This window comes from Seriola aureovittata, chromosome 20 (genome assembly GCF_021018895.1).
Source record: "Seriola aureovittata isolate HTS-2021-v1 ecotype China chromosome 20, ASM2101889v1, whole genome shotgun sequence".
Taxonomy (NCBI): domain Eukaryota; kingdom Metazoa; phylum Chordata; class Actinopteri; order Carangiformes; family Carangidae; genus Seriola; species Seriola aureovittata.
Window position 1 is genome coordinate 6334208 of NC_079383.1, and position 16766 is coordinate 6350973.

At 40.3% G+C, this 16766-nt stretch overlaps 1 protein-coding gene across 1 annotated transcript in view; it reads left to right on the forward strand.

Annotated features, from left to right (window-relative positions):
• Positions 1-16766, forward strand: part of abca4a (ATP-binding cassette, sub-family A (ABC1), member 4a) — a 35469-nt gene that overhangs the window by 17546 nt on the left and 1157 nt on the right. Inside the window, exons 14-47 of the mRNA XM_056364963.1 lie at positions 119-341; positions 1153-1374; positions 1544-1748; positions 1868-1942; positions 2069-2290; positions 2755-2932; positions 3042-3173; positions 3374-3513; positions 3673-3810; positions 5221-5399; positions 5744-5846; positions 6821-7026; positions 7328-7382; positions 8150-8325; positions 8649-8773; positions 8962-9060; positions 9149-9338; positions 9491-9585; positions 9896-9928; positions 10587-10692; positions 10813-10887; positions 11067-11236; positions 11492-11669; positions 11863-11978; positions 12778-12925; positions 13019-13142; positions 13891-14020; positions 14162-14282; positions 14390-14452; positions 14552-14658; positions 14990-15131; positions 15647-15781; positions 15917-16020; positions 16643-16735. Coding sequence (XP_056220938.1) covers positions 119-341; positions 1153-1374; positions 1544-1748; positions 1868-1942; positions 2069-2290; positions 2755-2932; positions 3042-3173; positions 3374-3513; positions 3673-3810; positions 5221-5399; positions 5744-5846; positions 6821-7026; positions 7328-7382; positions 8150-8325; positions 8649-8773; positions 8962-9060; positions 9149-9338; positions 9491-9585; positions 9896-9928; positions 10587-10692; positions 10813-10887; positions 11067-11236; positions 11492-11669; positions 11863-11978; positions 12778-12925; positions 13019-13142; positions 13891-14020; positions 14162-14282; positions 14390-14452; positions 14552-14658; positions 14990-15131; positions 15647-15781; positions 15917-16020; positions 16643-16735 — 4608 coding nt within the window. The remainder of the gene's footprint in view (positions 1-118; positions 342-1152; positions 1375-1543; positions 1749-1867; positions 1943-2068; positions 2291-2754; positions 2933-3041; positions 3174-3373; positions 3514-3672; positions 3811-5220; positions 5400-5743; positions 5847-6820; positions 7027-7327; positions 7383-8149; positions 8326-8648; positions 8774-8961; positions 9061-9148; positions 9339-9490; positions 9586-9895; positions 9929-10586; positions 10693-10812; positions 10888-11066; positions 11237-11491; positions 11670-11862; positions 11979-12777; positions 12926-13018; positions 13143-13890; positions 14021-14161; positions 14283-14389; positions 14453-14551; positions 14659-14989; positions 15132-15646; positions 15782-15916; positions 16021-16642; positions 16736-16766) is intronic.

Consider the following 16766-nt stretch of genomic DNA (forward strand, 5'->3'; position numbering starts at 1 on the left):
TTTTTCAAGGTATCATTTTCAGTCACAATTTAGTGTTACAGTACTTGGAATCGCACAGTTAAGGTTTCCTGCATCAATCAAAACATTCTTCTCCTTCATTTTATTCTCCTCTATACAGATTCATGCTGACACTGAACCGCTGTTTCCCCATCTTCATGGTACTGGCCTGGGTCTACTCTGTGTCCATGATAGTCAAGAGTATAGTTCTAGAGAAGGAACTCCGTCTGAAGGAGACCCTGAAGGCCATGGGCGTCACCAATGGTGTCATCTGGTCCACGTGGTTTATTGACAGCTTCATCATGATGGGCACTAGCACCGCTCTCCTCACCGCCATCATCATGGTGAGGAAAATTTACCAACGTTCCTCTCTTTGTCTCTTTGTCTATATATACCAGCTCTTACAGTGTGTGTAGACTTTTTGTCCCCTACGTTCCAGTACATTTCTGAGGTACTTCATTTTGGATTTTCACTTTTATGGCATTCAGTTGCCATTGTTACCATTAGATTTCATGCTATAATTCATATTTTACCAGAGACACTTAATACACATGAGATACTATTCACTCTTAATGATTAATACAATGTGTCTCTGATCATGTTAATGAGCCTGGCTGTAAATGTCATGATACCACCCAGTTTTACTGCGAATCATTATCAGATCTTTTTCCTTGAAATAATTCATTAATGATAACGGCTCACCGATAGCATACTTACACTATTAATCATTAATGAAAGAACGATGAATACCATGACATCATGGGAATTATGTCATTGGCTTTGCAGGAATGATGGTCAATGATTAACACTTCTACCTTGTAAAAGTGACAAGTCCTCTCATTATAGTAAGATAGGCTGTTCTGACCTCTAGTGGTTAATTTGTATAAACCAACGTGTTATACTGAGGTTACCTCAACAAAGAGTCAGTAGTCATTTATTGTTTTTGCCCTGTTTTCATTTAGTAAGATTACTTAAAACTATTTTTAAATTCCAGGGTTTAGGGAAATTAGTTTGATGCATTGAAATGATTATGCAAAATATGATCTGTTGAATATCAAATACAATATAAACTACAAAAAATGTTAGTTTTAATGCTACTTAAACATTTCACAAGGAAAATCTGTGTTAATCTATGTGTTTCTCTCTGGCCTACAGGGAGGGAGGGTACTGAACTACAGCAATCCCATCATCCTCTTCCTCTTTCTTCTCACCTTCACTGTGGCTACCATTATGCAATGCTTCCTCCTCAGCGTCTTTTTCAACCACGCCAACCTGGCAGCAGCCTGCTGCGGCATTGTTTACTTTACCCTTTACCTTCCACACATCTTCTTCTTCGCCTGGCAGGACCACATCACCAAAGACATGAAGATCCTGGTGGTGGGTGTCACATGGCTTGAGAATAAAATACATTATAAACAAGCTATAATAAATATATATATATTAAAGATCTAGCGAATCATTAAAGTGAGTAAACTTTGCCACATAATGTAAGTCTAGCCTCATCTATGGTATCAGTCCAGGAAAGTTCTCATGCCTCTTTCCTCAGAGTCTGCTGTCCCAAGTGGCGTTTGGCTTTGGGACAGAGTACCTGTCGAGGTACGAAGAGCAGGGTCTGGGTCTGCAGTGGGACAATATCCAGACTAGCCCTCTGGAGGGGGACGAGTTCTCCTTCCTCACCTCCATCTGCATGATGAGCCTGGACACTGTACTGTATGCTGTGCTGGCCTGGTACCTGGACAATGTCTTCCCTGGTCAGTGTATATGTCATATTACTTTATTATATTACAGATCATTTCTGGGACACAGGATGATTGATTGATCTACATTACAGTAGCTCAGGTGTTAAATATTTTTTTTCTTTTGATCACAGGACAGTATGGAATTGGTCGACCATTTTACTTCCCCCTCCTCCCCTGTTATTGGCTCAACACTGTGACTCCAGCTTGTAAGCATATCATTTACAAACCTATCCTAAAATGAATATGTCTAATTTTTGTCTAAAATACAGAGGATCTGGACTGTAAAGTGTCTGTGACATGATTGAATCTGCATTCTGTTATTTTTCTGAAAGGCAACAACACACTTGAGTTGGAGAAAAAAGGCTTTGATAACCTGGCAAACAAGGAGCAAGGAGAGCAGCAGAAAAAAGAGGAGGAAGAAAACGAAGAACAGGAGAAAAACCAGGAGAAACCCAAGACCCTGGAGGAGACCGCCTCATGTGAACACCAGGATCAGCGGGAAAGGCTGGGGAAGGGGAACCAGGCTGAGGGTCAGGAGAACCAGGAGAAAGATGGTATAATAGCTGCATATTGTTTGCTTTTTAATATATATTAAAAAAAAAACTTCAGTCTTTTATCAAGACCAGTGTTCTCACTTTCTCTCTCTGCCAGTCAGTTTCACTGTGTGTGGGAACTCATTGTCCTTGTGTGTATTTGCACTTGCTTGCATATGTGAATGCACACAGTGCTAACTTCTCAGTTTGCTTAGTTAATAAGTGATGGAAACTTGCATTCCAACCCCCTGACTTCATACGTGTGTCCTGTCTCCTTCATACACATAAATAAAATTAGACTTTTGTTACTTTCCGAAAAAATGAAATGGTGATATGACTTTTTGTAATTTGGTTGAACTCTTTTATTAATAATCGCTCTGCTGTTTTGTTTACTTGAAAGGTACGACTGCTGTGATGTATTTTACTTTGCTTTTTAAATGCACTATATTGTATATACAGTATGCGGTTGTCTTTGCTGTGTGCAGGCCAGGCATTCTTTGAGGCAGAACCAGCTGACCTGGTGAAGGGTGTTTGTATCCAGGACCTGGTCAAGGTGTTCAGCAACAGCCTCAGACCGGCAGTGGACGGCCTCAGCATCAGTTTTTACGAGAGCCAGATTACTGCCTTTCTGGGCCACAATGGGGCTGGGAAGACCACCACCATGTATGTCACACAGATGCTGTACATGTACGCCAATAATCTGAACATGTGAACATGTAGAAAACTGTCTGCTGCTCATCTCTCTCTCTCTCTTTCTCTCTCTCTCTCCCAGGTCTATTTTGACTGGTATGTTCCCTCCCACCTCGGGAACAGCAGCCATTTATGGCAAGGACATCCGCACAGACATGGATACCATCCGCCTGTCTCTGGGAATGTGCCCTCAACACAACATCCTTTTTCAGCAGTATGTAACCCTGCTCACATTTAGTTAAAACATGTATAAAAGATGCTCCAAAATTACAAGAATGAATAGTTTTGGAGCCTGTATACTGAATCTTACATTGCACCACAATTGAATATTCATCAAACAGTGTGATAAATAAACATGCTAGCAGTGTATGATATGGGTGATTGCGTCCTTCTCATTCTCTTGTTTTCTGTCAGTATGACTGTGGCCGAACATATCCTGTTCTACTCACTGATGAAAGGCCGTCCGATAGCGGAGGCTGAGGAAGAGGTGGAGAACATGCTGCAGGATCTGGGTCTGCCTCACAAGAGAGATGAACTGACCCAGAACCTTTCAGGTCTGTCAGGAAGCAGGTGTATGCACAAATAGATCAAAGCTCAGTGTCGTGTAAACTGCGCACACACACACACATACACACACACACACACACACACACACACACACACACACACACACACACACTCTAACATGTGCATCTTATGGTGTTCTAATTCAGGAGGCATGCAGAGGAAGCTGTCGGTCGCCTTGGCGTTTGTTGGTGGGGCTAAGGTGGTGATCCTGGATGAGCCCACTTCAGGGGTGGACCCCTACTCCAGACGCTCCATTTGGGACCTGTTGCTGAAATACCGTTCAGGTAACAATGACACCTGCTGGTTAAAGGAGGGTATCGAGTCCTAACACTGCGTGCACTTGTTGCACAGTTGTCCCTTAAGACTGGCAACTTTTACACACTGTTATTATTATGATGTAATTGTTATCATTATGCATTTAATGTAATGTAACATCATGCATTAATGAAGCTTGTGTTATGAGCACCACATTAACTGGTTTTATTTCAGTGTTTGTTGACTAAATTACCATTTTTTTCAATTTGTTTCCGTCACATTAACTAACCATTTAACATGGTGTATTTGTGACAAATTCCAAATTTCTGTTGACAGTCAAGCTGAGTATAATTCATTAGACCATAATGCTTAATGTTCCAGTCTTCATATAACAAATATTATATGACATTAACACATTTCAATATCAGGTTTCCCTAAATTGTTTCCATTACATGCCCTGCATATCACACGATTTGAGGATATCTGACATCGAAAAGTAGTATGGTAATTTATAGCTATATTACATAATATGTAGAGGTTAGACGATGAACAAGCCTGAAATGTTAATAATTCAATCTGCCTCCTGCAAAAAACATTTCATCACTGAAGCATCTATTGACAGCAGGTCTCATAGTCTTTCAAGTAAATCTGATATCCAAAAAACTTGCTTAAGAAAAGCTGTTATGTACACAATAAAACAATAATTGACTCCCTTTGTGACAAAGTTCGAAGCGTAGATGCTTCCAGTTTAACTCTGACAAAGATGTCATGTATTCTTGGGCCTACCACAGACAAGCTGAACTGAAACCTTTATATTAGAGGTTCCATATTTTACATATTAACAGTGTTTTATTTGAAGTGTTGATATCCATAAAAAGATATATTTGTGGTTTTAAATAACATCTCAATGTAGTTTTACATTACCCGTAGCCCGTATTCAGAAACTGAGCCTTAAAATGAGCCGTCAGGACTAACGTAACTTTGTGATCAGGATTTGCTTGCGCTAAGTGGTTACCTGAACGCTCCTATATTCTTATTTGGTCACTCAGAAAACAGGCTCATAGCCTCTCTTCTGATTGGCTCACCAACCTTTTGAGCTCCAGAGAGAAGCCTGAGGGAGGAGAGGTATAACAACATTGAGATGGTTTTTGGTATTTAAAACCACAGAAATATGTTCTTATGGATAATAAAACATACAATCAAACACCATTTAATGATTTAGCCAAAAGACCTGTTTTATGGAAATTTTACTTTATACAATATGGGACATTTAAAAATGAATGTGAGATTTTTCCTGCTGTATAGCTTCACAGCACAACAGTATTATTAGATCTTGAGCCAAGACAGAAAGAAAAAATCAGAACCATCAAACATCTTCCTTCTTTCATTCCTCTGTCTTCATCCCTTCTTCATTGTTTCACTCTGTGTCCGGTTTGCAGGGCGAACAGTGATAATGTCCACCCACCACATGGACGAGGCCGACCTGCTGAGTGACCGGGTGGCTATCATTTCACAGGGTCGCCTCTACTGCTGCGGCTCCCCAATCTTCCTCAAGAACTGCTTTGGTGCTGGTTTCTACCTCACTCTTGTACGACGAATGAAACATGACACTCCCAAGGTGAGAAAATGGAGCAGCGAATGTTTGTGTGCATTTGCGTTAAAATGTTAGAGAGTGGTAGTTTTGACAACGAATGATAAATATTTGCTGAATGTGGATTCATTTTTAGTCAGATTCAGATTGTCATCTAGGCAGAAAAACATTTAGACCATAACACACTAAAATTCTGGTCTGAACCCTGGTTATTTATAATGAATAAATAAGCAAAGAAAGCATACAGTCTAGTATGTCCCTATTGAAGTATTTATGTAAACGAGTCCTTGTAAGACTAAGAGGTTGAAAAAGTGCAGGTGATATTAAAAAAAAAATTCAATTATGGTTTCTGGTAACATTTTGTCCTCCAGGCTAGCTGCGACTGTAAAGAGGATTGCTCCTGTAAATGCTCCACATGCTCAAAGTTTAAAGCGAACACGGAGGAGAGCCAGGCTGCGGACAGGCAGATGGACGGTAAGGCCACAATTTGTTACATTAGTCTCAGAGAGTGTGGTGTGTTATGCCAAGTTCATTGTTCAATCTCATCAGACCCGTTTTGATTCTATTCATCTTCAAAATCATGAATACAATGTGACAATATCTCTTTGTCATGCTGATGAATAGTGCCTTTGCATTGGATTGTAGTCAGTCTATGTAAATACCTGCTGTCAACAAACCTAGAAACACCCTGTAATCACTATACTTTGTCAACTTCTGTGTGCCCTCTGTATAAACAGTCAAACACAGGGGAAACTCCCCCTGTCTATATGCTACAGTTAAATTTAATATCTTATCACTGACTATTCTTTACCTCTCATACTATATGTAGTAAAGATTCAATTCAATTCAATTTTATTTGTATAGCACCAAACCACAACATAGATGATCTCACTTTTCAGGGTAAGGCCAAGAGCTTACAATATTATGGCGATAAACCTTCCCACAATTAGCAAATACCAAGTTAATGACATTCAGTAGCATGATATAAATGCAAGGGGAGAGTGAGAGCGAGAGAGAAAATAAGTGCTCAGTGCATCATGGGAGTTCCCCCAGCAGTCTAGGCCTATAGCAGTATAACTAAGGGATGGTTCTGGGCCAGGAGTGGGCGATAACAAAGTACATTTACTTGAGTACTGTACATATATTTTTCTAGAATCTGAATTCTTTACTTGAGTATTATTTTTTTGGAAACCTCTGACTTTTACTCCGCTACACTTAAAGACAAATATTGTACTTTTGACTCTTTACTTTTTACCTTTGACTTTTTAGTTTGAAGCAGAGCTTTTAGTCTGTGGGATGAATTTTCTTTTCTGTATTCTACAGGTTCTACAGTCAGTCAGGGAGATAAGACTCTAAAGCCTTTAAATAAGTGAACTGTTGCAGCACCAACAGTGATGATAATGAACCAGGTGGCATGTTAAGTAGAAATGTGTGAAAATCATCTCCAGGTAACATGGAAAGCATCAGTGCCCTGGTCCATCATCACGTGCCGCAGGCTCGTCTGATCGAGGCCATTGGCCAGGAGTTGACCTATCTGCTTCCCAACCGTAACTTCCAGCCCAGGGCCTATGCCAGCCTCTTCAGAGAGCTGGAGGAAACCCTGGTGGACATCGGCCTCAGCAGCTTCGGTGTGTCCGACACATCGCTGGAAGAGGTACATGGAATTAATAGCAAAAGAAATGTTAGCAGTTGTAGTAATCATAGTAAAAGGAATATACATTTACAAATTTGCACTGTGGTGCCAGCACTTGAAGAAATGAGACAATATATCAAATTGACAGTGAATGCCCTCTGTACAAGACAGATTCTTAGTCATTAAAGTACAAATGCTAAACAGCAATTTGAAAAGAAATCATTGGGGCAATCTGTCATATAGTCACTGCCTCAGCTTCACCTTCACAGTCATTAGGCTTTGTTTATAAAAAGCATCTGTTAATCTTGACTATTTTGTGTAGATCTTCCTAAAGGTCACTGCTGATGGGAATGCAACCAACAGAAAGTGTATACAAGGTAGCACTTTTTTTCTCTTCCTATTGATTTGTTGTGTAGTTGTATTTACGTATGTGGTTGTATGTATGTAGCTATCCCTGTTTTCTCCATCTACTTCTCATCATGTGAGTTGTATCCTTTGTATTCCACTCTCTAACCCTCCCAGACAAGAAATCACTGAAGCAGATTTCTCGAGCTAGCCTCTGTGGACTCAACAGAGTGGCTGTTGTTGATATGGAGCCACTAAAAGGTGACAGTGACTTTCAGCTTAAAGCTCAGGACAAATGCTGCTGTTGTGGAAAAAACAACTATTAATAATAACAGTAATCTAAGAGGGTTTCCAGTCTTTTATGTGCTGAAACATAGTCAAGCTTCCTTTGTCCAATAAAAACATTCTAAACATTATTTTATCCATTACTGACAACACATTTTGGCAATAGTGTTTTTTCCCAACAACAGTGTAATTTAGAGAGCTTCAGCTTGGGGAATTTTACTAGTGACATGTGACCAACTGTATGATTTATTATAAACATACATTTAGATCTGGAGCTGTCATTGATGCACCGACAATATGCAAAAGATGCTGAACTATATGCCTATAGGCAAGTAGAGCAATGCTGCCAATGCATAGGTACATGCCTACAGGTAGGCACAGGTGTATAACTTTCTGGTCTCTGTCCACAGAAGACTAAGCATGCTTGGCTTGCTGTCTGGCCTCTTTGCTCTAGCTGACACCCGCCGTCTGTGCAAGTCAGGCTGTGGCACTGAACTTGAACTCTGTATTCCAGAGACAGACGGAGCTTTTCACGCCAATGGCCAGGGTCCATGTGATGTCCTAGAAGGTGGTGCAGGCAGGGGATCCTACCAGGTGAGAGGCCTGTGTCTGACAGTCAAACAGTTCTTCGCTCTGCTGATCAAGAGGCTGCATCACGCCACCCGCTCCTACAAAGACTTCTTCGCCCAGGTAACCTTACTATAATTCACTATACCATAATCCTTGCATCCACTACACACTAAACCACTGTAATCCTTATAGCATTTTATGTTATGAGTTGTGTTGTTGAAGTTTTGATATGTTTTGAATTTATTTGATACAGTCTAAAATATACATTTGAGATCAAGGTTGACTTTGGCAGTCTGACTTATAGATTTTTTCAAACAATAGCAAGGCTTTTATCTAGCAACCGAAACAGCAAACAGCCTGGACATTTTGTCCCACATAGGCCACCATTGGACTGTTTCTTGCTTGGTGGAAAATAATCACCGTCACATCTCTGTTTCGTGTAGATTGTGCTGCCGGCCAGTTTTGTTTTCCTGGCACTGACATTCACTCTGATAGTTCCACCCTTTGGAGAGTATCCGAGTTTGACCCTCAGTCCCTGGATGTATGGACGACAGTACACCTTCTTCAGGTGATTATAAAGGATTCTTCATGACATTTAGCAGTCAGGAGTCTTACTTAATCTTAATGAGCTCTTACTTAATTGAATGAGATCAGTACAATATTTCAATTGAATTTGCCTAAAAAAGATTACATTTATAAATGGGACAGAATAATGTGATTTGCTGATCTTGTTTTTGAATATTTTGTCCACTGCAGTAATGAACGTCCTATGGATGCTCAGATGAGATACTTTGGTGAGGTGTTGCTGGACAAGCCTGGCTTTGGGACCCGCTGCATGGTGGATGAACCACTGGAGTGAGTAACACTTTAAGATCTGTTTTTTTGTATTTCTGTTTTCTGTGCTGTTTTGTTGACCACATAGGTCACTTTCTCCCACTGGCAGAGATTTCCCATGTAACAACATCACCACGGAGTGGGAGATGCCCCTGGTTAACCCCGCTCTGATAGATATGCTGGCTGGTCCAGAGTGGAACTCTCTCAGACCGTCTCCAGTCTGTCAGTGCAGCACACCCACAAAACTCACTATGCTGCCTGTGTGCCCTGAGGGAGCTGGAGGCCTGCCACCTCCACAGGTAGGTGGTTTGGTCACTGACACTGAAAATGACCACAGTGTGTTGTATATCACTTCCATGTATTCAACTAAAATCCACATATATTCGTAGGTCAACCACTGCAGATGAGTATCTTAAATAACAAGTGCACTGTGTGTTATTTTGTGCATCAGAGGATTCAGTCAACAGGAGATGTTCTCATGGACCTAACAGGCAGGAACATCTCCGACTACCTGGTGAAAACCTACCCCACCCTCATCAGAACCAGGTATTTGATCCTTTGTACCAACTAAAAATGGAGAACTTAACTTATTGTTCAAAAAGCAAAAAGTGCATGCAAACAAATATATTTCATTCCTGTACATTATGGCATCAATTTGCTATAGATTCTTTATTTTACATTGATCTACACATAAAGACTCTGTAGGCATTTTCATTGCAATGTTGAAATTTACTGTAGTTGTGCAAAATCTGTATTTCTCTTACATCAAATGTGTGGTGATAAAATGTCTTTAATTGAAATATATTCTGATATGAGAAAGAATAATTATGTATCTGTGTGTATGATCTCTTTCCAGCTTGAAGAGCAAATATTGGGTGAATGAACAAAGGTAAATTCAAATTTGCATCCATCTCCATGTTTTTGATTATAAAACAGGTCTAGGTGCTATGGAAGTATCAAAGCGCTCAATCCACTGAGAAATGCTCACAGCCCGTATTCAGCCTTAAAACGAGCCGTCAGTAACTGTAACTTTTTGATGTCACAGCAAAACAGTCACCACCCTAGGCAATGCCCCAAGCCCAGCCCACCCAGGGCCAACATCCAAGCTTTTTTGTTGTAGTTTTAACTTTATTAAAACCCCTTTATTTTAACCACAACATGAAAGCAGTCATTCTGTTGCTGAGCTAACAGCTACAAGTCAGAAAAATGTTGAGGAAACACTCCACAATCATTGGATGTCAAGCCAATATTGACCATCACCATTTGCTGGTGACTTTTACCTAGCTACGGCTGTAGGCTACAGTCTGTCATCTTTGATTGGCCTTCCCCTGTGTCATTTTGAAAACAGTCTTGCTCTAGAGAGAACCCTGAGAGAGGAGATGTAAAACTATATTGAGATGGTTTTTGGTTCTTAAAACTACATATATAAACACTGGAAAAGTGGAAAAGAGCTGTTTTCCCTCCAGTGGTTGTAAGGATGTAGTACAATCTGCATTTACTGGCGTTATTTTTACAAATACCAACAGACTTTTCTCTGTGGTGTCCAGGTATGGAGGTATATCAGTAGGAGGGCAACTTCCTGTTTTAGGGCTGCAGCCAAAGACCATCCAAGATGTAGCAGCGCAGCTGGGACGACTGCTCAATGTCACTGGGGTATGACTTTAAACATTTAAATGATGTGTTTGCTTGTATTTGTGTGCACTTGTATCTTAGTTTGTTCATCTCCTTGCTCTTCTGTGATTTCTTTTGTAATGGGCTCTTTTTTGGTAATAGGGCAAATACTCTGAACAAACGCTGAAGGACATAGGGACGTTCCTCAGGTACATGGAGACTCCTAACAATGTCAAGGTAAGTCCACAGCAGCCAGATGAAAGCTGCATCACTTTCCTCATTGTATAACACAGTATAATAGGCTGTACATAACTTTGTACAAACCAAGTAAATACTGCCGTTTATGCATTACATCACTATGTTACCAATACTACACATAAGCTGTGGTCAGTATATCCTGCACTGTCTTTCCACAGGTGTGGTACAACAATAAGGGCTGGCATGCTATGGTATCTTTCATGAACGTGGCCAACAACGCCATCCTCCGTGCAAACCTGGCCAAAGAAGCAAACCTGGATGAATATGGAATCACTGCCATTAACCATCCCCTGAACCTCACCAAAGAACAACTCTCTGAGATCACTGTGTGAGTGACCAGCAGCCACATAGTCCCCATCCAATTACATTTTAAGGTCTGAATCTTGTTCTGGTGTTGGAGGGGAAAAGTAAAGAGGAGTAGAACCCAGGTGTGACACGTGTGATCCAGTCAGTTTTATCTAAGATTCTCAAACAAAAGATTTGTAACATAAACATTGTTCATAGAGGTCGCTGCTGAATAGTATGATATTTTTCAGAGACACTAGCTCCTGGAAGCTCAGTCATTTCTGTGTCCCTTCCCCAGTCTGACCACCTCAGTGGATGCAGTGGTGGCCATCTGCGTCATCTTCGCCATGTCCTTCGTCCCGGCAAGCTTCGTCCTCTATCTCATCCAGGAGAGGGTCACCCAGGCCAAGCACCTGCAGTTTGTCAGTGGTGTCAGTCCACTGGTCTACTGGATGGCCAACTTCCTCTGGGACATGGTACAGTGACCCTGTTTCCATCTGAAATGTGCATCAATGCCTGGGTTATGTTGCTGTAACCAAGGGGATGTAAAAATAAGGATAATTGCATTCAGAAGACCAAAGAGTGTAACTACTGTGGATTGTCTTTTCTTTACTCATGACATAGCTTTTGTAATCGCTGGTATTATGTGTGACTGTGTTCTTTCTCAAGGTGAATTACTCCATCAGTGCAGCGATGGTGGTGGAAATTTTCATCTTTTTCGATAAGAAATGCTACACCTCACCAACCAACCTTCAACCACTTATTGCCCTACTTATGCTTTATGGGTAAGAAAATGGGTAAGATTAGGGGAAACAAAATAAGCAAAAGCAGCAGAACACTGCTACATTTAGACTGATTGAAAGTGGGTTTTACTTTTGAAAATAATACATTTGTGTCCTGTAGCGAGCTTAGACATAATTTAACCCCAACATTTGGTTTCGATTCTTCGTCTAACACAGGACAAATGGGTAGATTTTCAGATGCCCTCCCTTAGCAGATGTTTTTCACCATCCAGTCTGTATGTCAGCCACTGTCATCACCAGATCCTTGTTACACTCCTGTGGGTCAAGTTTACTCCACAGCTCACACTGTGACAGTCATTGGTTTATGTTCTGTTTTACACTGCACATCAAACTCATCAATTTATGTGCATATGTATAGTATATATTACAATATTTGCATCCTGTGGTTTTACTCTGATGTTATGTCTTGCCTTGCTTCATATTCTTATTTGGCATAAACATTTTCATTAGTTCTTTTTTTAGCTTTATCAGTTCCACTATTGCAGCTGTTTTACAACCCCTCATAAATTTGCTTTTTCAAACTTAGACTAAGACATAGCTTATATCTTATATTCTGTATCTAGTAAATAGTTTCATACACAGTATGTTAGTAAAACACAGGGTAGAGATGATTTGAGGCTGTCAGTCTCTTATTATTTGTTTATGGTAGTTTTACTGTCTGCTGTTAAAGGCGGGGGTAATTTATTCATGCTAACACTTTGCATTTCTGCAGTCTATAAAATGTAGAGTTTGTGACAATCTCTGTGCTTAACTTACGCACGCTCTGCTCTTTCTCTCTCAGCTGGTCTGTGACACCCATGATGTACCCCATGTCCTACATATTCAGCATTCCCAGCACAGCCTACGTCTCTCTGTCATGTATTAACCTCTTCATTGGCATCAACAGCAGCGCCATCACCTTCATCCTGGACCTTTTTGAGGGAACCACAGTAAGAACAGGGTTCTCCTTTCTTTAAATGGCTATCATCCATCTATCCATCTCCCATCTCATCCCCATGCATATGTGTTGCACTGTTTTCTAGGCTCTGTACAAGTTCAATCAGCTTTTAAAGACCGTAATGCTCATCTTCCCCCATTACTGCCTGGGACGAGGTCTCATAGACATGGCCATGAACCAGGCTGTGACTGACATCTACGCTCGCTTTGGTAATGACAAAACACACAGACTTGTTTATCCCTCACATCCCAGCAGGCAAACACTTGTAGCAACAAAAGCCTTCAACTGTCAGCCACTATGTCATCACTCTGACTGAATGTTGGGTCATTGCCTGCATCAGAAATCTGATGCCTTACATGTGCCATCAACACTCAGGTCAGCTGCAGAGTTGTTAGACACTCTACAAGTCACTTGTACAACAGATACTCTGTGACAAATTCTCCTGTGATGTTCAAGAATATGTCTGAGAGTTTGAAATGGCAAAATATGAAATATATGTATTGAGGATAATGTATAATCAGGAAAAAAACTAAACTTCAGTTGCTTTCCTTCTGATATTGTATCATTTCTAAATATTAATCCCATGCAGAAACGTAATATATGACATAACTGTCCCTATATCAAGAGTGCTGTTGCCATATATGTCACCTATAAGGGGATATATTATTATCACATATATACATCTTCTGGATATATATGAAATACACATAGTAGAATAGTGGAATGGAATATATTTATGTAAAAGCAATAGAAGCAAACATACATATCTGTATGAGCTAGACATATATGTCAATATATGAAATATATTCATATACAATCTTTAAATATATGATTTTTACATGTACATATATTTCATATATCAAATCATTTGCTTTACATGAAAACTCCCACGTTGAGGAAAAACATCCACTTGAAAGGTTTAATGTCATTAACATGTGTGTTATGTTGTTTGTTCAGGTGAGGATTACAGTCCAGACCCCTATAACTGGGATTTTATTGGGAAGAACCTGTTCTGCATGGCTGTTGAAGGATTCATCTATTTCCTCCTTAACATTCTCTTCCAGTATCGCTTCTTCTTGAATCAGTGGTGGGTTTGAATTAAATTAGTGTGTAATGAGATGCAGAGAAACTTAAAGGATTTGTTCCTGATAACGCAGCTTAAAAATATGATGTTATTGGTGCACAGACTGATGGAAGGATCATTGGCTGACTGGTTTTCTCTCGGCAGGATATCAGATTGCCCAAAGCCTTCTATTTTAGATGAAGATGCAGATGTGGCTAAAGAAAGAGAGCACATCTACCGGAGTGGAAAAACAAATGATATTTTACGCATTAGAGACCTGTCCAAAGTGAGACAGGTTTCTTTTCAAAATATGTTCAATCATTGACAATAAACAAAAAAAAAAAGTACTTCCACTTTCATCCTTAATTTTTTGCTCTCATCTTTCTTCATAAGACGTACATAGGAACAGTCACCCCTGCAGTGGACCGAATCTGTGTTGGAGTATCACCTGGAGAGGTTGGTACGCTTAAACTGATACGATTTGCAGCACAGAGGAAAGTCTTTTGGGCACATTATAGTCCATTTATCATGATTTTTTTTTCTGATCCATTGCAGTGCTTTGGTCTCCTGGGGGTAAACGGAGCAGGAAAGACCACCACATTCAAGATGTTGACAGGCGACATTGACGTCACCTCAGGAGAAGCCTCAGTTTCTGGTCACAGGTTAGTCATACAATGTTATTATAAATAAGAAGCAATCAATATGGGCTTCAATATCAACACTGAGGCTGATAACCAGCAGTCTCTAAATGAATAAAAATTCTTAATACTCATTGAGTTGTATTTGTTATTTTAGGCACTAAGAATCTCCATAGGCACCCAGTCACTCCAGGTCATTAGCTTCCAATAAATAGCCGGTTGATGACAAAATTTGTTCTATGACAAAAGAATCGATAACGAATCTGTATTGAATTTGTACTGTATCATGTAAGAGGTGGTGTATATTGGTGAACTATTTATTGCTTACTTGTTTCCATTATTGTTGTCGTGGCAGCATTTTAACCAACATCCTGGACGTTCACCAGAACATGGGATATTGCCCGCAGTTTGACGCCATAGATGAGTTGCTGACAGGTAGAGAACATCTACACCTTTACGCTCGCCTCCGTGGAGTCCCAGAGTCTGAGATCAGCAGGGTGAGCTGGAGCTTAAGTGTGAAAAGTGTAAAATGAGAAATATGATGAAATGTATACATGATGTTTGGCTCTTAAATGAACACAATCCCCAAGACTTGATCCCCTCAACTTAATAACCCCCATGTCCACTGGACACCTCCTCTGGATGTTATACCAAAAAAGATGATATTTTTTCTTCAAGCTGAATACAGCAGAACATCCTGTCACTATAAGCACTGATAAAAAAAATGCCAGTATGATGAAGAAAGCAACGCAGTGGGGCATTAAAGTGGCAATATCATTTCACCAAATCTGAACAGCTTAAGACATTACTAGGTACAAATGGTTGGCCAGCTTCTTCCTTTACCAAATACAAACTTGTTTGGAGAGAGAAGTAAATACCAGCAATCAGCTAGAAAATGAAGTGAACAGTCGGGAACCCAGTGTAACTGGAAACTCCAAAGTGTACATAGTATGATCTACACACCTGCCAAATCAAAGTTGTATTGCAAGTCCCTCACCCTCCTCATGCTCAGGTTGCAGAGTGGGCCATCCAGAAGCTGGGTCTCTCAGAATATGCAGGTCAGAGCGCTGGGACCTACAGTGGAGGAAACAAGAGGAAACTCTCCACGGCCATTGCCATGATTGGCTGCCCTGCTCTGGTGCTGCTGGTGAGGCCAACACTAGTGACATTTCTGGGTTTGGATCAGAGGCTTAGGATAGGGATCACAGTTACATGAGCATGGCAGATGCTGTTTCTGTGTGTGTGTTTTAATGTGTTTGTTGTCACTCTTACTGTACATCAGGATGAGCCCACCACAGGTATGGACCCTCTCTCCAGACGCTTCCTCTGGAACTCCATTATGAGCATTATTCAGGACAGACGAGCTGTGGTTCTCACCTCACACAGGTAGGCTGTATGGTTGTGTGTGTGTGTGTGTGTGTGTGTGTGTGTGTGTGTGTATGCACGTGTGTGTATTTGTGAGCCAGTGGTGGAAAGTAACTAAGTATATTTACACACTTAAAAATAATATCTCATCCGAACTCTTTACATGATTTCAGATTGTTTTAGGCTCAGAGGTAAAATTATAATTATCCCAATGTTAAACCATTAACAAAAGAGTAGGTTATTGGTTTTCTTTTTTCCTCTCTCATTAATCATCTAACAACCCCTCAGCCTGGACCACTGAGCTTAACTACCTAAATGTATGCTGTGTTAAGTAGTTCAAGCTAGCTCCGCCTCGAGCAGCTACGACACTAAAATACTCACACATTGACATTAACAACCTATCCATGTCATAAATTGTTATATATTATAATCACAGGGGCCATTTCAACATGGAAGGCGTACTTATACTTTTGATTCTTTCAGTACATTTAGCTGGTTAAACGTCTGTACTTTCATTTATTACAGAATGATTTTGCATTGATTTATTGCTACTTTAAATTAAGTAAATAAGCTGAATACTTCTTCCACCACTGCTTCAGGTACAGAACATAATTCGTATATATATATATATTCATCTTCACAGCATGGAGGAATGTGAGGCACTGTGCACTCGTTTAGCCATTATGGTTAATGGATCCTTCAAGTGTTTGGGAACCATTCAGCATCTCAAATACAAGTTGGTCTTTCTACTTCATCCTATGCTGCTG